We start from the raw sequence: 17,052 nt of genomic DNA, 5'->3' as shown, positions 1-17,052 counted from the left end.
CGAACCCGCGTCCCCTGCATCGGCAGGCGGACTCTCAACCACTGCGCCACCAGGGAAGCCCCCACAACCAGTTTTATTTCATTTTATTATTATTCTTTTTGGCCACATGGCTTGAGGGATCTTAGTTCCCTGACCAGGGATTGAACCCGGGCCATGGCAGTGAAAACGCCTAACCTCTGGACCTAAGAGTCCTAACCACTGAGCCGCCAGGGAATTCCCACACAACCAGTTTTAGATACTTTGTGGAGAGCAACTTTACTGGCCTGAAATACCCCAGTTTTCTTGTGCTTTGCATCTCTGTCCTTTCACTGTTCCTGAAGCCTGTGCCATGCATTCATTTATTCATCAAATATTTATCAAGTGCCCATTTTGTGCCAGGCACTGTTTAAAGTGCTAGGGATGCATCAGTGAGGGGTAACAACTTAGGCCTTGCCCTCAAGGAGCTCATATTCTGGTAGAGGAGACGGACAGTAAGTATGTGGACAAAGATATAATCAATGTTGGGTCACTATCTGACTCTAAGTACAATGAAGAAAAATAAAGCAGAGTAAGTTGGGTATAGAGTGATAGCAGTAAAGCCAGTCTGGAAAGCCTTCCCTGTGGAGAAGACTTTTGAGCAAAGACCTGAGTGAATTAGCTGTGTGAGTAGTTGAGGCAAGGGAGTTCTAGTGGGAGGAATAAAAAGCCTGTGCAGGGGACCTGAGGCTAGAATCCACTTGAGGTGCTTCAGGCGCCAGGGTGGTTGAGGTGGAGTAAGTGAGGGAGAAGTGTAGGAAATGAGGTCAGAGAGGCAGCCAGAGGCCAGGTGACTCAGGACCTTCTAAACCAGGGTGAAGAATCTGGATGGGGAGCCATTGGAGGCTTTTGAACAGCATAATGACATGATCTCCTATATTTCTTGAAAGAATCACTGTGGCCTGCCATGTTGAGAAAAAGAAAAGACTATAGGAAGTAAGGCCTGAAGCAGAGGGAACACATGGGAGTTACAGCCATAGTCCGAGGGAGAGAGAAAACTTGCTTGAGCTTAGGGGTGCATTGGTAAATGTCTACATGCTCTCTGAGGGGGAAGAAGGGCCCTGATTTGTAGCGTTGTCTGATTTCATGGCGTAAGAGCTCCCGCCATGGTGATTTCAAGCTACCAATGTGCTCTCATTGAATGTGGAGCTGGGAAAAGAGGTGCACAGTCAGCTCTCCTGAGCCAGCGTGAGCCAGCTGCAGGACACCGCTACTTGAACTTGGGCACTTTTAGCCTGGGGTGGGTTTGCAAGGGGGTGTCCAGGTTTGTCTCCATTTCTTAGGGTAGATGGAAGCTGTACCACCTTTTTGGAAAGGAGGAATATGGAGAGGGTTATGAAAGGGAGAGAGTCAGTTTATAAAGTCCATCGTGCAAGAGCCTTGCAGGACAAGCCTAGACATTGGAGGCCTTGCAAGAGCTCTGGGCTCTCAGATCCTTTGAAAGTGGAGCTCAGCCCCAAACCTCCCTGCAAGCAGGAAGCTGGTTTGAGTTAGAACATAAAATAAAACCCAGCTGATGCCCCTGAATGTTTTTCCCCTGCTCTTCCCCCTCCACAGAGTCAAAGGAAACTGTCTTTTTTTCCCTTGGATAGCTGCTCAGAAATCCAGAGGAAGCCAAAAACCGTAAATCCTTTGAAAATCATTCAAGTTTTGAGCCCAGGCAAACTCCTGTCCGTGGGGTTTCCTAGCCCGGATGTCTGCTCCACTGTGGAGAGTCCTAAGAGGAAAGTGACAGAACACAAAGATGCCAGGGACCAGAGATGAATCCCATGCCCAGCGGGGAGAGATGGTCCTTAGCAGGGTTTCTCAAACGGCAGCTTCCAGTCCACTTCTAGGTCATGAAATCAATAAAGTGGGCCATGACCAGAATTATTTTTTTAATGAAATAGAATATAATAGAAATTGGAGTTTATCACATGCAATGAGAGTAAGTATTTTTCTGTGAAACTTCTATTTCAGTTTTATGAGCATGTATGTTTATACTGGATCAAGATGTAAAATGTGTCTCTTACGATGGGTTGTGGTCAAAAACGTTTGATAAACACTGGTCTTTTGGGTCTGAGTAACTCACATCTCCTTCCTGCTTTAGATTGCTGTTGAAAACTCCAAGCTAGTTCCAGAATTAATTCTCTGTGGAACTGGATCGTCTACCCACAAAACACCTACCCAAATTCCTGTCAGAGAGAAGGCAAGCTGAGAACCCACAGACTGGTCTGATTCTTTGGGACCAAAGCTGAATCATAAGGGAGGGATTGATGCAAATATGAATCCAAAGGATTTGCCTGAAATCAGATTAGCTTGAAGAGAATAGGAGTTGAGTTGGCCTTTTAGCTCAGTGCTTGCTTTGGTGACCTTTCTCATCTATGTGGGTAATGCTGGCCTCAGGCTCCTCTTTCTCTCTTCTCTGCAGTAGGCAGTTGGTGCAGCAGGAATGTTCCTGAGTACCCCTCCCTCGGGGATAGCCAGAGGCACAGTGCCAGGATAGGGTGTGGTGCCCTGAACTGAGTATCTCCCGGACTTCCCCAGGGTTATTTTGTGCTCTCCAGTTAGTATGCAGTGCTCAGCCCTTTTCAGAAAGGTGACTGGGTGCCGGAGAAGGGGGAGGGGGTCATTAAGCTGAGAAAAAGTGCAGAAAGAGGCGTAAGTTAGGGCAGAATATCAGGAATGTATAGAGTCGGCTAAAGTTAGTTTATCCCCCACTAGGTTTAGTGCCTCAGAAAGGCCCAAGGGTAGCTGGCAGGTTTGGTGCTTGCCAGGTGGTTGTGGGTAGGTGTGGTGCCCTGGAACTAAACTACCTCTGTCAGTGAGTAGACACATGTTGGAATTCCTGGTCCACATCCCCAAGAAGCACAGAAGACTCTTGGGGACCTTCCAGGGTAATAGCTTTAACTACAACATCCCAGGGGACTTATTTTGGTCTCTGACCACCTCAGGGCATTTCTTTCCAACCTAATTCAAACTAAAATGGTCCTTGGAGATAAGAATTTAAACAGGCCCTCTAGAAGCACTTGGAATTCTCCAGTTGAGAGAGTAAGAGAGAAGGAGAGATCCTAAAACTACCGTAATTGACTATGGGCTTCCCCTCTCTAGATACTGGCCTGGACTAGGAGCAGACCACAGTGCCACTGATATGAACAGCCTTGAGGTGTTTCTGGTTCACATCGCCCTCTTAAGGCCCCCAAGACTCTCTTAGCAGAGTACACTCTAGCCTGTTTACATGGCCATTCTGCATTCAGAAGCCCCTCTGTCTGAGCCAACGAAGACCGAGGACATCCCTGAGGAGGGCCAGTGCAGGGAATCCAGACAATGCTAGAGGAGACTGGACCTGGAGTGACATGCAAGACATTTTATGGCAGTGGGTGAGGGAGTGACGAGGTTACAGGGCAGTCTGAATCTTACATGGGATCATCTAGCAGAAAGATCAGGGAACTAATTTGAGGTGAGTCCAGTGTGTCCCAGGGCCTGCAGACAGTGTGGGGTAACAACAGTGATGAAGAGAGTGATGGTGAATGTCTCCCATGGCCATGTCCTCTCAGAATCTCTGAGCACTTTACGTATGTTTCCCTTTCATCTCTGTGGGAGTTGTGGCTTAATAATAATAATAAGAGTACTCTGAGCGTCTGTGCTTTGCAAAACACAGCATTAAGCCATGTCTCTGCCTCCTAAGCTTGGAGTCTGTTTGAACTGGCAGACATCTGATGGAGGGGAAGAGTGTGATGGAATGCATAGATCAGGGATATTATGAGTCACCTAATTGATACCTAACATTCTTCTGGCCCTTGGATATCAGAGTGGCCTTTGTTTCATGCCTGCCAAGGTACGAAGATCAGTGACCTCTCCTGAGTCTCATAGACCCAAGAGGCCAGTCTGGGGACCCAAGACTTTATCTTGTAAATGGAGCCTTCCTGGATTGGGAGAGTTCTTGTCCCTCTGTGGACATGAGCTGAGTTTTAACCACTTCATTTTCTTTTCCATGGGCCTAGCAGTTTGATCACTGTTAAAAGCTGGCGATGTACACTGGCTTTTTCCCATGAGATCAGGGGGCCTATGGCCAGATCAGGACCTGGATAAGTCAGAAGACAGGGCCATCAGGAAACAGTCAGCGTGGAAGAAGGTCCCGGCTACCTTCAACTCCTCCTTCCCAACCCCACTCCATCCATAACGTAACACTTCTCTGTCTTGCTCCAACAGGTGACCTTGGAGAAGGTGCTTGGAATAACAGTGTCTGGAGGCAGAGGACTTGCCTGTGACCCCCGATCGGGTTTAGTTGCCTACCCAGCTGGGTAAGTGTCTTGGAAGTGGTCTTATTGCATGGAAGTTTATAGCTATGCTAAACCAGTTGGAGTGGGCAGGGGTTTTCTGGTATCTTCTGGGAGATACATCCAGGTTAATGTTTTGGTGCCATTTTTATAAATGAGGTACGGGGCCACATAAAGGCTCTTTGTTGACTGTTGCCTGTGTTGCCATCCTGTCCTGCTTTTTGACCACCCACACCCACCCACGCATACAGATTCACACTTTGTATTCACACAGCTCCCAACACCATCTTCAATATCTTTAATATCTACCTTTTAGTCATTTTTATTTTTATTTTATTTTTTAAAATAAAAAAAAATTTTTATACTGGAATATAGTCAATTTACAATGTTGTGTTAGTTTCAGGTGTACAGCAAAGTGATTTAGTTTTACATATATCTATTCTTTTTCAGATTCTTTCCCCATATAAGTTATTACAGTGTATCGAGTAGAGTTCCCTGTGCTATACAGTAGGTCCTTGTTGATTATATATTTTATATATAGTAGTGTGTGTATGTTAATCCCAACCTCCTAATCTATCCCTCCCCCACTTTTCCCCTTTGGTAACCGTAAGTTGGTTTTCTAAGTCTGTGAGTCTGTTTCTGCTTTATAAACAAGTTCATTTGTATCGTTTTTTAGATTCCACGTATAAGTCATGTCATATGATATTTGTCTTTCTCTGTCTGACTTACTTCACTTAGTATAATAATCTCTAGGTCCATCCATGTTGCTGCAAATGGCATTATTTCATTCTTTTTAATGGCTATGTAATATTCCATTGTATATATGCACACAGCTCCCAACACCATCTTCAATATCTTTAATATCTACCTTTTAGTTGTTTTTAAAAACAGCTTTATTGAGATGTAAGTCACATACCACGCAATTCACTCATTCATATGTACAATTCAGGAACTTCCCTGGCAGTCCAGTGGTTAAGACTTCGCCTACCAATGCAGTGGGTATGGGTTTGATCCCTGGTCGGGGAGCTAAGATCCCATGTGCCTCATGGCCAAAAAACCTAAACATAAAAAAAAAGAAGCAATATTGTAATATGTGCAATTCAGTGGTTTTTAGTGTATCCACAGAGTTGTGCAGCCATCACTACAATCAATTTTAGAACATTTTCATCACCCCAAAAGGAAACCCCACACCCATTAACAGTCACTCTCTATTTCCCCCCAAGGCTCCCAGCTTTTAGGCAGCCACTAATCTATTTTCTGTCTCTATATATTTGCCTGTTCTGAACATTTTATATAAATGGAATCATTTTTTGTGAGTGGCTTTTTTCACTTAGCATAGTGTTTTCAAGGTTCATACATGTCATACTGGGTATCGGTACTTCATTCCTTTTTATGGCCGAGTAACATTCCATTGTATGGATATACCACATTTTCTCTGTTAATCAGTTGATGGGCATTCGGGTTGTTTCCACTTTTTGGCTGTTATGGATAATGCTTCTCAGAACACTTGACTACTCTTGTCACGTTGAGAGATGTCAGCGCCATGGAAGAGAGGAAGAGTTCCAGTGCTGGTGTTCTTCTTTCCCTTGCAGCCTTTTCACTCCTCTGCTCCTACTGATGAGAAACCCCCAACCATAGTTGCTTGAAGCTTCTGCAGAAGTGTTACTTTTGGAGGCTTGGGGCTTTTCCTGCTTCTGGTTCTCTTTCTCTGTCTGTTCTCTCTGGTTCCCTGTTCCTTGCTGCTGGGCACAGGAACGTGAAAATGGGAAGGCCACTGCTCTGCCTCTTTCCCCAGCATCAATTTGGGAATGCCGAGTTCCCTAGTTGATTTTCACAGCAACTCCTGTAGTTTTTGTATCAGATATATGTGTTTTTTTTAAGTTTTATCATCCCTACCTTTATTAAGAACCTTTTCTGTGTCAGGCACTTTGTTAAGCACTTTACAGGAATTATTTTATTTAATACTCAGAGCAACCCTGTGAGGTTGGAACTGTTTTCATCCCATATTTTAGAGGAGGAAAACTAAAATTCAAAGAGGGTAAGCAGTTGGCTCTAGGTCATACAGGTAGCACGTGTCTGTATTGGGACTCCAACCCAAGTAGTCTGACTGCAGAGCTCTTACTCTAAATTGGCATGAGGTGGAGGGAGACCAGACTTGCTGCTTATTTTTAAAAGCTGCTTTTCCCCTAAGCTGTTTACCTGCTCTTCGAATGAGAAGAGCCAATTTATGGGCAGCTCAGTCTATGCCAGGGACCCTTCTGCCCCTAGGTTCTGGGGTCTGTCTCTTCTGAGTGGCCCTTTGGCATTTTGACGTCTGTGGTAGGGGACTGTGGGAGCTGCACTGACTTTACCCTGAAGAGGCTGAGCTGGCCTCCTTCTCCCCCTCCAGAAGCAAGCTGATGAATGATCTCTGTTGCTGGATACCCTGTGCAGTCTGCCTCCGGGGAATTCCACTCATGCCTGCCTCCGCCCCGGGAAAGCCAGGTTCCTTCTTGTTGGAGATGGGACTGGGGCTGGATGTGGGATGGGCCGGAAAGGCCTGGGCTGCTGCTCTGTGCGTGCTGAGTCCTGTGTCCCTGCTCTGGGGCGTGTGGAGCCCTGGTCCCTCTCTTCCCCATCCGACCCAGACCCCAGGCCTGGCGCCTTTAAGGGTGTGTGCTTCTGTTTATGGGCAGGTCCCAGCCTGGCGTTTGTGCCTTGGGGGTCATTATCCTTCCAGGTGGTGTACGGAAGCTTCCCTGCTGTCACCTCTAGTAGGTTTCCTGAGTGTGTTTGGCTTGCGCCAGCCCTGGGCAGTGCCCTGATCCACTTCCTGACCTTTTAATTTCCTAGAACTTGGAGTTCTCTCTTTGCAAATGGCCCTTGTCTGGGTGTTTTAATTTTGCTCTGTGCTAGAGCTCCCTGATGTGCTTCTGCGGTATCTGGGGGCCACCAAAGTCTGTGTGAGCGAAGCAGGCTCTTTCCCTCCCCTCTGTCTTCCTTCTCTTCCTATCTGGTGATCCCAACCCCACCGCCCCTCCCCCACTCTCTAGTTCCTACTTCGCTTGTTGCTCTAGGAGCAGTTCAGGTATCCTAGAAACAAGAAGAGAAACAAAGCTCAGAAAATTCTCCCAGAGGCCTAGAGGCAAATATCAAACCAAAACAGTTTTCTGAAAGGAAATGAAACAGCTCAGGGAGGGTGGGGTGGAGGAGGATGTGTGTCAGGCAGAGTTGGGTTGAACTCTCTGGGTAGAGACCCCTCGGTTTTAGCACCTCCTGCATTTCTTCTCCAGAGCTCTCCCTTTGCTGTTGTTTTCCCACAGGAAGCCCACCCTCACCTGTCACATTTTAAGCCCCCTGCCCTAGGAGGCCAAGCTAGTCCCCAGATAGCTTTGAGGCACTCAGTTTTGTTGAACACCCATAATTGACTTGGGCCCCTCCCCTGGCTGGCTCGGTAGAGGGTTCAGGGCCTTTAGAGCCCAGTACAGCCCCTGTTGCCACTGTGGAGTCAGTGAGTTTGGAGAATGGGTTTCTCTTGACCCCTAATGCCAGGGTGCAGGGCTGGCCTGAGTGCAGAGCCTCTGTGCAGAGAGCAGCTACTGGCGTGAGAGGTGCCCTATGCAGCAGCCAAGAGGAGACCTCTTGGTGGTTTAAGCAGGGAGGAGGGGAAACCCAGCTCTCCTGAGAAGGCCCTCCATTTACTCGGCGCATATTGGAATTTATGCTGAGATCCAGCTCCAAAGCTTTGGACTGCACGTGAAAGCACAGAGTCTCCTCCTGGACTGTGTTCTAGTGACATCTGAGCTGAAGGAGCATACAGCTCCCTTCTTCCTCTCTGTGGTAAACACTGTGTGGGGGGTTGCCGGGGAGTATGTGGAGTGGTGGAGAGACCGGGTGGACCTAAGGGAAGAGGATGCTTGGACTTGGTGCCCTGATGGCTGTGAATCACATGTAAGGGCACTCACAGGCACCAGTCCCCTCAGTGCCTTTTCTCCTGGTTTCCCTACAGATCTCACACCTAAAACTGGGGCCCTGTAGTTCTTCCCAAAACAGCTTGTTCATCGATGTAGTCATTCATTTGTTCGGCAGATACTTGTTGAAAATATACTTTGGACCAGGCACTGTTCCAGCCACGTAATATATATATACAGCAGTGAATAAGACAGTGTCACTGCCTCTGTGAGGTTTAAGGAGGGGCAAGCAGACAGTAAGCATGTAAACAAATAAATGAGCAAGGTAATATCAGAGAGTGGTAAGTGTTCTGAAGGAATAAACCGGGGTGATGGAAAAGGAGAGTAAGTGAATACCTGGGAGCGAGGTGGGGTGGTGCTACTTTGAGACTGGCTGGTCAGGGCTCAGTGGGAGGTAACATTTGAGCTGGTGTCTGAGTGACAAAGAGGAATCTATGTGTGAAGATCTGCACTTCCAGGTGGAGGAGACCTCAACTACAAAGGTCCCAAAGAAAGGAGGAATCAATTCACTTGTTTGAGTAGCTAAACAGCAGCCATGGTGGCTAGACCATAGTGAGTGAGAGGAAGGGGGCTCAGACACTGCTTTTAGACCTGGCTGGTGAGTCTTGCAGCTCACAGACATCCACCTCTTGTCCCAGAAGGGAATATGTTTAGAGTCCTCTGGACAGAGAGAGGTGTACTGGTAGCTCTACACCAGTGACCACATTATTCATTGGGTTATTACTGCCAAGTCTTTTCTCATGCCTTTGACGGGGGGGAGGGGTGTGTGTGTCTCATAGAGCATCCCAGAAACAGAGATGCCAGTGGGTCTCATGGGCTGGCCTAAGAGGGTTAATTATTTGGAAGGCATTGGGTTCCACGTGGGTCCTGAAGAGGACCACAACCAAGGATGCCCTAGGAAACGTCCTAGACTCATTATCTCTTAGAATAATTAAAGCTATAAGATTTCCCCTTTGGGAGTGAATCTGGAGGGACAGTTTGTAATTCCACACCTGGAGGAGGACCCTAATGAGTCACTAGTATCCTGCAAGTCCTATATGGGATACCATAGTTGGGGTTCCTGTTGCAACTGCTGAACCCCTGGATAGCCCTTTCCTTGTTATTGGTGCCCCAGAGAACCCTTCAAGAAGATGGCCAGGAGCACCCTGCTGGTTACTTTGCATATTATTTTTTTCAGTTCTCACAACAATTCTGAGACATAGATACTACTATTCCTGCTTTATAGATGAGGAAACTGAGGTTCAGAGAAGTTAAGGAATATGCCCAAGATCACACAGTATGTTAGCAGACAAGTCTGCCTGACCCCAGTTTTCTTATTCTTTCTACCATCACAGTGCCCTCGAGCATCAGTGAGTCCTAGAAGTCTAAGGTTGGACAGAACTGTAGACCTACCGTGGGGCCTGCTACTCAGGAGGTTCCTTGGGAGTTAGGGCTTTGAGATCTGGTAGATAATGACTTAAAGATTTATTCACAAATATTTATTGAGTGCCAATTTTCTAGGCCTTTGGGATGTAACAGTAAACAAAATAAACAAACAGTACTGTCACAGAGCTGGCAGTCTTAGTGATGAATATAGATCGTCTCCCCTCCCCAAAAGTAAATTATATGGAATATTATAAATTGATGTGTGCTTTGGAAAATGTATAAGCAAGAAGCAGTGAAAGGGGATAGGGAATGTGGGGGTGTGGGGTTATAATGTTAAGTAGGGGTACAGGGTGATGTATGAGCAAGGCTTGAAGGACCTTTGGTGTGCCTCTGTGAGTCACCTTCAGATTTTTCTTGGTCTGAAAGAGGAAATTCTAAGGTGCAGGGTCCCTGCTCAGACCTTCTGTGTCCTGCTCCCTGTGTGTGTTTCCGCATTCTTTGCCCATCCCAGGGTTCATTTGTTTCTGCCTTCTGGAGGAAGGATCATAAGAGGTGGATCCTGTGGGAATGCTGGGCTCTTGGTGATGGCAGCAGGCCCGGACCTGTCCAGGGACGGGGGCTGTCGTGGGCTTGGCCCTTCCTGGTTCAGAGAAGTTCCTGGACAGTGGGCCCAGCACCTGGTATGGGTGCTTCACCACATGACTCCTGGGCTGAGGCCCTGAGGGACTGAGGCCTCACTGCTTCCCTATGAGAGTGAGCAGACTCCTTGTATCTGTACCCTGGGGTTGTGAATTACGGGACTCGGCCGGTTGGGCCAGCCCACGCCTGTCATATGGAGGATTGCAGTCAGTACTGCTGCAAGGGCACGTGCCAGTGACTGCCTGCTGTGCTGGCCAGGGTCAAGGGATGTGGAGACCAAGGGCCAAAGATTGGTACAAACTGCACCCCACCCTTCCCTCCCTAGCAGACTGAGAAACTTGCTCAAAGGTCAGAGAAGACTGCGGAGGCTCCCACATCAGTGTTTTTGAGGTCTCTTCTCTTGGGAGGACCTGAGCAAGCTGGGCACAGGGGAATCTTGGAAGTCTTTGCCAAGTTCTGCCTTCACCATCTGCATTATTGTCCTCACAAGTGGAGCTGTGACCGAGGGTTAGTCTCTTTTTTCCTCTTTCTCTGTGTTGGAAGGTTTCCAAATTTGAATAATAAGAAGTAAAAATTTCAGCTTGGCCTACCTGTGTGTGTTTCCCTCCTCTGCTTAACTCTCCCATGCCACACATGAGAATTTCCAGGCTACACTGGGGGTGGGGGTTGGGAGGTGTTAGAGAAGGGAGAGGTTGCCTCATAGCTAGTCATCCTCTGTCTGCATTGTCTTTTTACACACACGTGCTGCTCTCCCTCCTTCTTCCGCCATGGAGTCCAACCTAGGGGATACAGGAAACAGAGGATGCTATGGCCCAGCAAGACTCGGAATTTATGTGTGGTGACTTGGAGAGTGTTCTCAGCCGCCCTTGAAAGGCCACCATGCTGCTTCGGGTTTAAAGGAACCCTCATCACCTACTTTTTCTGGATTTGGAACGTGGCTGTCGGAATCTGCATCAGTTCATTTCAAGTCAGATCAGCTCTGAGCTGAACCCATCTGCTGTGGTTTATCTGGAGCTGATCTGAAAGCTAGGTAACCTAGCACCATTCAGACTGGAGGCCATCACCAGCGAGGATGAGCCTGCAGAGAACCACCTTAGCCAGGCGGCACAGATAGCAAGAAAACGTCAGCTCTCCCGAAAACTTGGTGGGCTTTGCGTGATGGTGGCAGGCCTGGGGGTTATCATTTTTCATACACTGAATAAAATATTAAAATCTAAATATCTAGATCTATGAACTTTGAACTATAACTGCTATAATTTTCATGTGCCCTGTTAATGATTTCCAAAGATTCTGTAGCCAGAATCCTTTTTCCCTCCAAGCGCCCCAGTCTTCTTTGCCTCTTCTCAGAGGCTCCTGCCCTGGTGCTCTGTGCGTTAGGTCAGTGTGCTTTCTGTGTTTGTCTCTCCTTTTCAGCTTCAGTTTTCTCTCCTTTCTCCCACTCACTCCACTCTGCTTTTCTGAGAGCACAGCTTCTGGAATCCTGACTCTGTTTTGCTTTAGCTGAGAGGCCTTGAATAAGACCTCTGAACTCGTTTCTCCACATTGAAGTGGGGCTGATTGTACCAGCATCACAAACTTGTCGTAAGGATTAGCTAAGACCAGACCTCTAAGGTGCTTAGCAGAGCGCCTGCTACACGGAAAGTGCTGGATAAATGGTAACTCTTATTATTGGGCCCACTGTGTGAAGAGCAGTAGACCAGTTATGAAAGGAAGTGTGAAGGCCTTGGTGTTTAGAGTTCATTGAAACTCTCGCATGGTGCTTTTTAACTTAGCCAGGAGGTGTCACTTGCATTCTCTTTCTGTGCTTCTGTGCTGCTGTCCTAGTCACTTGAGGTAGTTTCTCCCTCAGCATTTCCCCCATCCCTTCCTTGCTACCTTCCAAGCGTATCATCTCCTAAGTGGATGAAGATGTAGATATTTTCTTTCCCCGGGCTTAACCCAGCTCTCCTTCCTTGGCTGCCTTCCCAGAACTTTAAAGGAAGCCTCCTTTAGAGTTTTTACCATTACTCAGATCCTAACAGGACTCACCTCCATTTTTCTGAAGGAAAAACCTGACACAGTCCCTGAACACCTTGTTCCCTACTGCCAGGAGTCCCTTTTGGCTTCCTGTCCATGCTCCAGGGGGAGTAATAGTAAGATTTGCCGTTTGTTTGGCTCCCACTGTGTGTCCAAAAAAAATTATGTGATCTTCACAGAAGTCCTGAGAGCTTGACCCTAGTGGCTCCTTTTTAACAGATAATGAAATAGGCTTGTGACTTACCCAGGGTCACAAAGCTGTACATGGCAGAACAAGGACTCAAACCCTGGTCTCTGACTCCAAAGCTCACAGTGTCCCCACTGTCCCACAGCGCCTCTGAGGATTTGGAGATCCTCGGTGCCGCCTTCCACAGAAGACAGGTGGGGCATGCAGTAGGGAGGAGAGCTGGGCCTACCGATACCCCAGTAGACCAAGCTAGTGGACCAAGGGAGGCATTCATCCATTCAATAAATGGTTCTTGAACAACTGTGATGGGCCAGACTCTGCTAGGCACAGGAGACAAAACAGTGAGCAAAACCAGGCACAGCTCCTACCCTCATGGAAGACACAGTCTGGTGGGGGAGGCAATCAACAATAAATATCCTACCGTCTAGCACAGGGAACTATATTCAACATCCTGTGATAAACCATAATGGAAAAGAATATGAAAGAGAATGTATATATATGTATAATGAGTCATTTTACTGTACAGCAGAAATTAGACACAACACTGTAAATCAAGTACACTTCAATAAAATACATTTTAAAATTAAAAAATTGTAAAATTGCAGTTGTGATAAATGTCACAAAAGATTGATACAACTGTGTTGTGAGAGCATATACTGAGGCCATCTGACCTGAGATCTGAAAGAGGACTATGTGTTAACTAGTTGGAAAAGGGAGAGAAGAATGCTCTAGACAAGGGAAGGTGCTCTAGCAAAGGCCTGGAGTTGGAGGAGCATGGCAAGTTAAAGGGAGTGGAAGGATGTGGTTGGAGCACAGGGTGAGGGTGTGCAGGGTGAGGCTGGAGCGTGGGCAGGGGCCACACCACCCAGGTCCTTCATGGTACTTAAGGGGTTGCGTCTTAGAAGCTCCCCAGGGATGTTCCGCAAGGGGTGACACAGATCAGAGTTGCGCGTGCTTGAGGTAAAGAGGCCTGGACGCTGGAAGAGCTATGAAGCCTGGCTCTGCTCTTTATAGGAGCCTAGGTTTCCTCACCTCAACGTTTTGGAGGGTTGGACCAGGTGATCTTTAAAGTCGCCTAGCACAGTGCATTTAATTCCTTCCATCCTTCCTTCCGACTCTAAGGTTTTACGAATCTTACCTGTTTTGGAGGAAGTAGGCCCCCTGTATTCCGGACTGCCTGCCCCTCACAGAAGCTGGACAAGTGTGCTTGTGTGTGTGTGTTTTGGGATGGGGGAGGGAGAGTGATGGGGCACAGAGTTTCCAAAGCCATCTGATTTGGGTCATAATTTTAAAAACCCTCCTGACTTGGCATTCTAGAAGGGAAGTGGGAGACTGGAAGTTGGTATAAAGAGAGAGGAGAAAGGAATGAGGAAAAGGAAACAAAGATTAGGAGATGGCGAGAGAAGAAGAAAGAAAACAGTGAGGAGAGATTTGGGGGAGGGGATTAGAGGAAAAGGTGATGTGACTCAGGAATTCCAAGGCTGTCCATCAGCCTGCCAGTTCTGGGCAGAGCTGGTGTCCCTCCAAGATCCCAGTGTCCCCAGTGATTACCTGTGGCGTCTGCATATGGAAATGGTGTACTGAGCCCGAGATGCTGAGCCCTCACTAGCGGCTTGTACCTGCCTTCGTTTCAAGTTTCTGGCAAGCGGTGGGTTTCAGATGTGGGGTCTGCAGTGCCTTCCCACTAAACCAGGCTGAGTCTGGAGGACGTAGCCCTCTCATCCTTCTCTCCCCATCCCCTTACCTGGTGTAGCAGACTCCACGTTTGTTCCTGTCAGCTAGTTACAGTTCTGATGAAGTGATGAGGCAGAAGGGCTGTGGGCCCCTGGGCATGCTGATAGCCGGGGAGCCTGAGGGAGAACACTGCTGTCCATAGCTTCCCGCTTCTTGCCCCCAAGTCCTACCACGTGGCCTCCCCTCTGGAGCTGCCTCTGGAAAGTCAGTCTGAGCCTGATCCCATCCAGCCTCGCCTTCTGGCTGCAGAGGGTGCTCCCAGCCTTCTCCCATTGCCTTCTGGCAGTCTGGGGGGTCTGTCTCAGGTTCCTCGGGGCCAGGGATTCTCGGGGCTGCGCTTCCCCAGGCCCTCTCAGGCTCTCTCTGCCCCTCCCTCTAGTCGTACCGAGCCTCCTAGCGGTTCTGGTCCCCTGCCTCCCGCCCGCTCCATCACCTGATGCATAGAGGGTGTGTGTGTGGGCTGGGGGGGTTGGCTCCTGCCAAGTACACAGGTGGGCACACACGTGAGAGGCCTCACTCCTTGGAGCTCAGATACTTGACACACGTGTGGCTCCACGTCGCACTGGCTGTATGTATACCTGTGGCCTGCTTTGCCCAAATCACGTGAGTTCTTCCCTCCTGCTCCCCTTCCTGGGCTGTGCAATGATTGTGGGAAGGCCTGGGTCCCTGCTGCCCTTTGTGGCAGAGATGGCGCTGGTGCTTAGGGACCTGGTGGGGCTAGGCTTGCAGAGAGCCCTTTCACCCTCATGAGGCTGCAGAGATGGGCCCTTATGGGTGGGAAAGGAAGTGGGTAGAGCAAATTGCCAGAAGAAAGCGGTCAGTTGCCCTCAGTGGCAAGTGGAGCCCCCTTGAGCTGGCTCACCCCAGCTCCCTGGCCTGGGGGCCTGGAGCTCCTGGGTGGGCTGTGGTTTGGTGCTGAAGTCACTTGTCTCACTCATCTCCCCAGGTGTGTGGTCGTGCTGTTCAATCCCCGAAAACACAAACAGCACCACATCCTCAACAGTTCCAGGTAAATGGGTCTGGGCCCTCAGGGGGCATCTCCTGGGGTCTGTGAGAAGGGCACTGTCTGAGGTCTCTGTGGCTCTGGGGACTGGGACTGGGCCCCAGGGCCAGCTAGGGAAATGCCACATGTGCCATTGGTGTCTGCTGGTCTTGCCTTTTGAGGGGACTGTGAGGGAGCCGGGCTTAGGCCGGGCTGCCAGTGCACCTTTGAGCCTGCCTCATTTTTTGCAGAAAGACCATCACTGCCCTTGCCTTCTCCCCTGATGGCAAGTACTTGGTCACTGGAGAGGTGAGTGTGGAAAGGGGGCCGCAGTACTCTGAAGAGGGTGGGTGGCCTGGCCTCAGCAGAGAGCTATGGTCCTGGGCCAGGTTAGGACTGCTGCCGCTCTGGCTTCCTGAACAGATGCCAAATCCCGGTTTTGGCTGCACCTTAAAACAGTGGTTCTGAAGCCTTAGTGGGCATCAGAATCAGCTGGAGGGCTTGTTAAAGTGCACATTGCTGGGCCTGCTCCCAGAGTTTCTGGTTCTATGGGTTTGGGAGGGGAGGACCCCAAAATTTGCATTTCTAGCAAGTTCCCAGATCATGCTGATTCTGCTGGTTTGGGAAGCACACTTTGAAAAAAACCACTGCCTAAGATATTCCTTGTGCCTGGGGGCCCCCTGCTGGGCGCATGAGGGACACCTCTCCCTTCTCAGTCTCTTACAGGGAGGCATAGGCGTGGGTGGTGGTGGTTCTCAACCCTGGCTGCCCATCAGGATCCCTCTAGGAGCTTTGAACAAACACAGAGGCGCAGACTCTCACCCGGAGATACTGAACCAAACCTGGGGGTGTTTTCTCTCTGATAATCGTTGTTGTCCTGAGATACTTATCATGTTTCCTCTACACCTTTGCCCTGTGTAGCACTCTGCTTTGGGCCAGGGGCTCATTAGAGAGACTGTGCCCAGTAGCTGGAGAGGTAGGCCCGACCCCGAAAGGCTAGGGGAGGCTGTGTGCCTCTGGCCCTCACTTCCAGTTCTTGCCTCCCTGCAGAGTGGGCACATGCCTGCCGTGCGGGTTTGGGACGTGGCCGAGCATAGCCAGGTGGCAGAGCTGCAGGAGCATAAGTATGGCGTGGCTTGTGTGGCCTTCTCCCCTAGTGCCAAGTACATTGTCTCTGTGGGCTACCAACATGACATGATCGTCAACGTCTGGGCCTGGAAGGTGAGTGGGCCGGGTGGGCCGGCCTCGCAGCCTCATGGGGGTCCAAGGGCCAGTTGGGGACCTGAACCCCTTCATTCCACCCTGCTGATCTCAGTTTTATTCTAGAAAATGACCTGAAGCAGAAAAGAGCAACTGTGTAGCCAAGCGTGTTGGTAGAAAGAGGCTAGCTTTGTGCCTCTGAGGACCTCCAGAGGCAATGAATCTCTTCAACTCCTCTGGAAAAGGAGTCTCCTTCCTCCCCTCTTTTTCTGACCAGTAAATCCTGGAAAGAAACATTTTTTAAAGTACAAATCTTATCTAACCCTCCTTCATCCTCTGAGCCTCTTTCATCTTAGCTCCAAGAGGCAGAACTTCGATTCTTCCTTTGGCTTTCCTTCCAGAAAAACATTGTGGTGGCCTCCAATAAGGTGTCCAGTCGGGTCACTGCAGTGTCCTTCTCTGAAGATTGTAGCTACTTTGTCACTGCTGGCAACCGGCACATCAAATTCTGGTACCTTGATGACAGTAAGACCTCAAAGGTGAGGTGCTCAGGCTGGAAGTAGCCCCCAGGGCCAGGGTCTACTCAGCCCACCCCAGGAGACTGCTCCCCTTGGGCCCCTCTGCTTTCTCAACAGCCATCCAGAAGCTCTGGATGAGCCAGATGCTGTCTGGGCCGAGGGGTAGTCTCAGAGGGCAAGGGAGCCT

General features: G+C 49.1%; 1 protein-coding gene across 4 annotated transcripts in view; it reads left to right on the top strand.

Moving 5' to 3' along the window:
- Positions 1-17,052, top strand: part of MAPKBP1 (mitogen-activated protein kinase binding protein 1) — a 52,505-nt gene that overhangs the window by 20,775 nt on the left and 14,678 nt on the right. For 3 of the 4 annotated variants that reach the window (XM_007115325.4, XM_007115324.4, XM_055088301.1), the window contains 5 exons: positions 4,207-4,298; positions 15,112-15,174; positions 15,399-15,456; positions 16,198-16,368; positions 16,749-16,886. In XM_007115325.4, the coding sequence (XP_007115387.1) occupies positions 4,207-4,298; positions 15,112-15,174; positions 15,399-15,456; positions 16,198-16,368; positions 16,749-16,886 (522 nt within the window). Of the gene's footprint in view, positions 1-4,206; positions 4,299-13,612; positions 13,645-15,111; positions 15,175-15,398; positions 15,457-16,197; positions 16,369-16,748; positions 16,887-17,052 lie in introns of those variants that run through there. The other variant, XM_028495448.2, reaches the window with a different exon arrangement.

The sequence above is a fragment of the Physeter macrocephalus genome, chromosome 11, assembly GCF_002837175.3.
Source record: "Physeter macrocephalus isolate SW-GA chromosome 11, ASM283717v5, whole genome shotgun sequence".
In the NCBI taxonomy this organism is placed as follows: domain Eukaryota; kingdom Metazoa; phylum Chordata; class Mammalia; order Artiodactyla; family Physeteridae; genus Physeter; species Physeter macrocephalus.
This window is presented reverse-complemented; position numbering and strand designations above follow the sequence as displayed.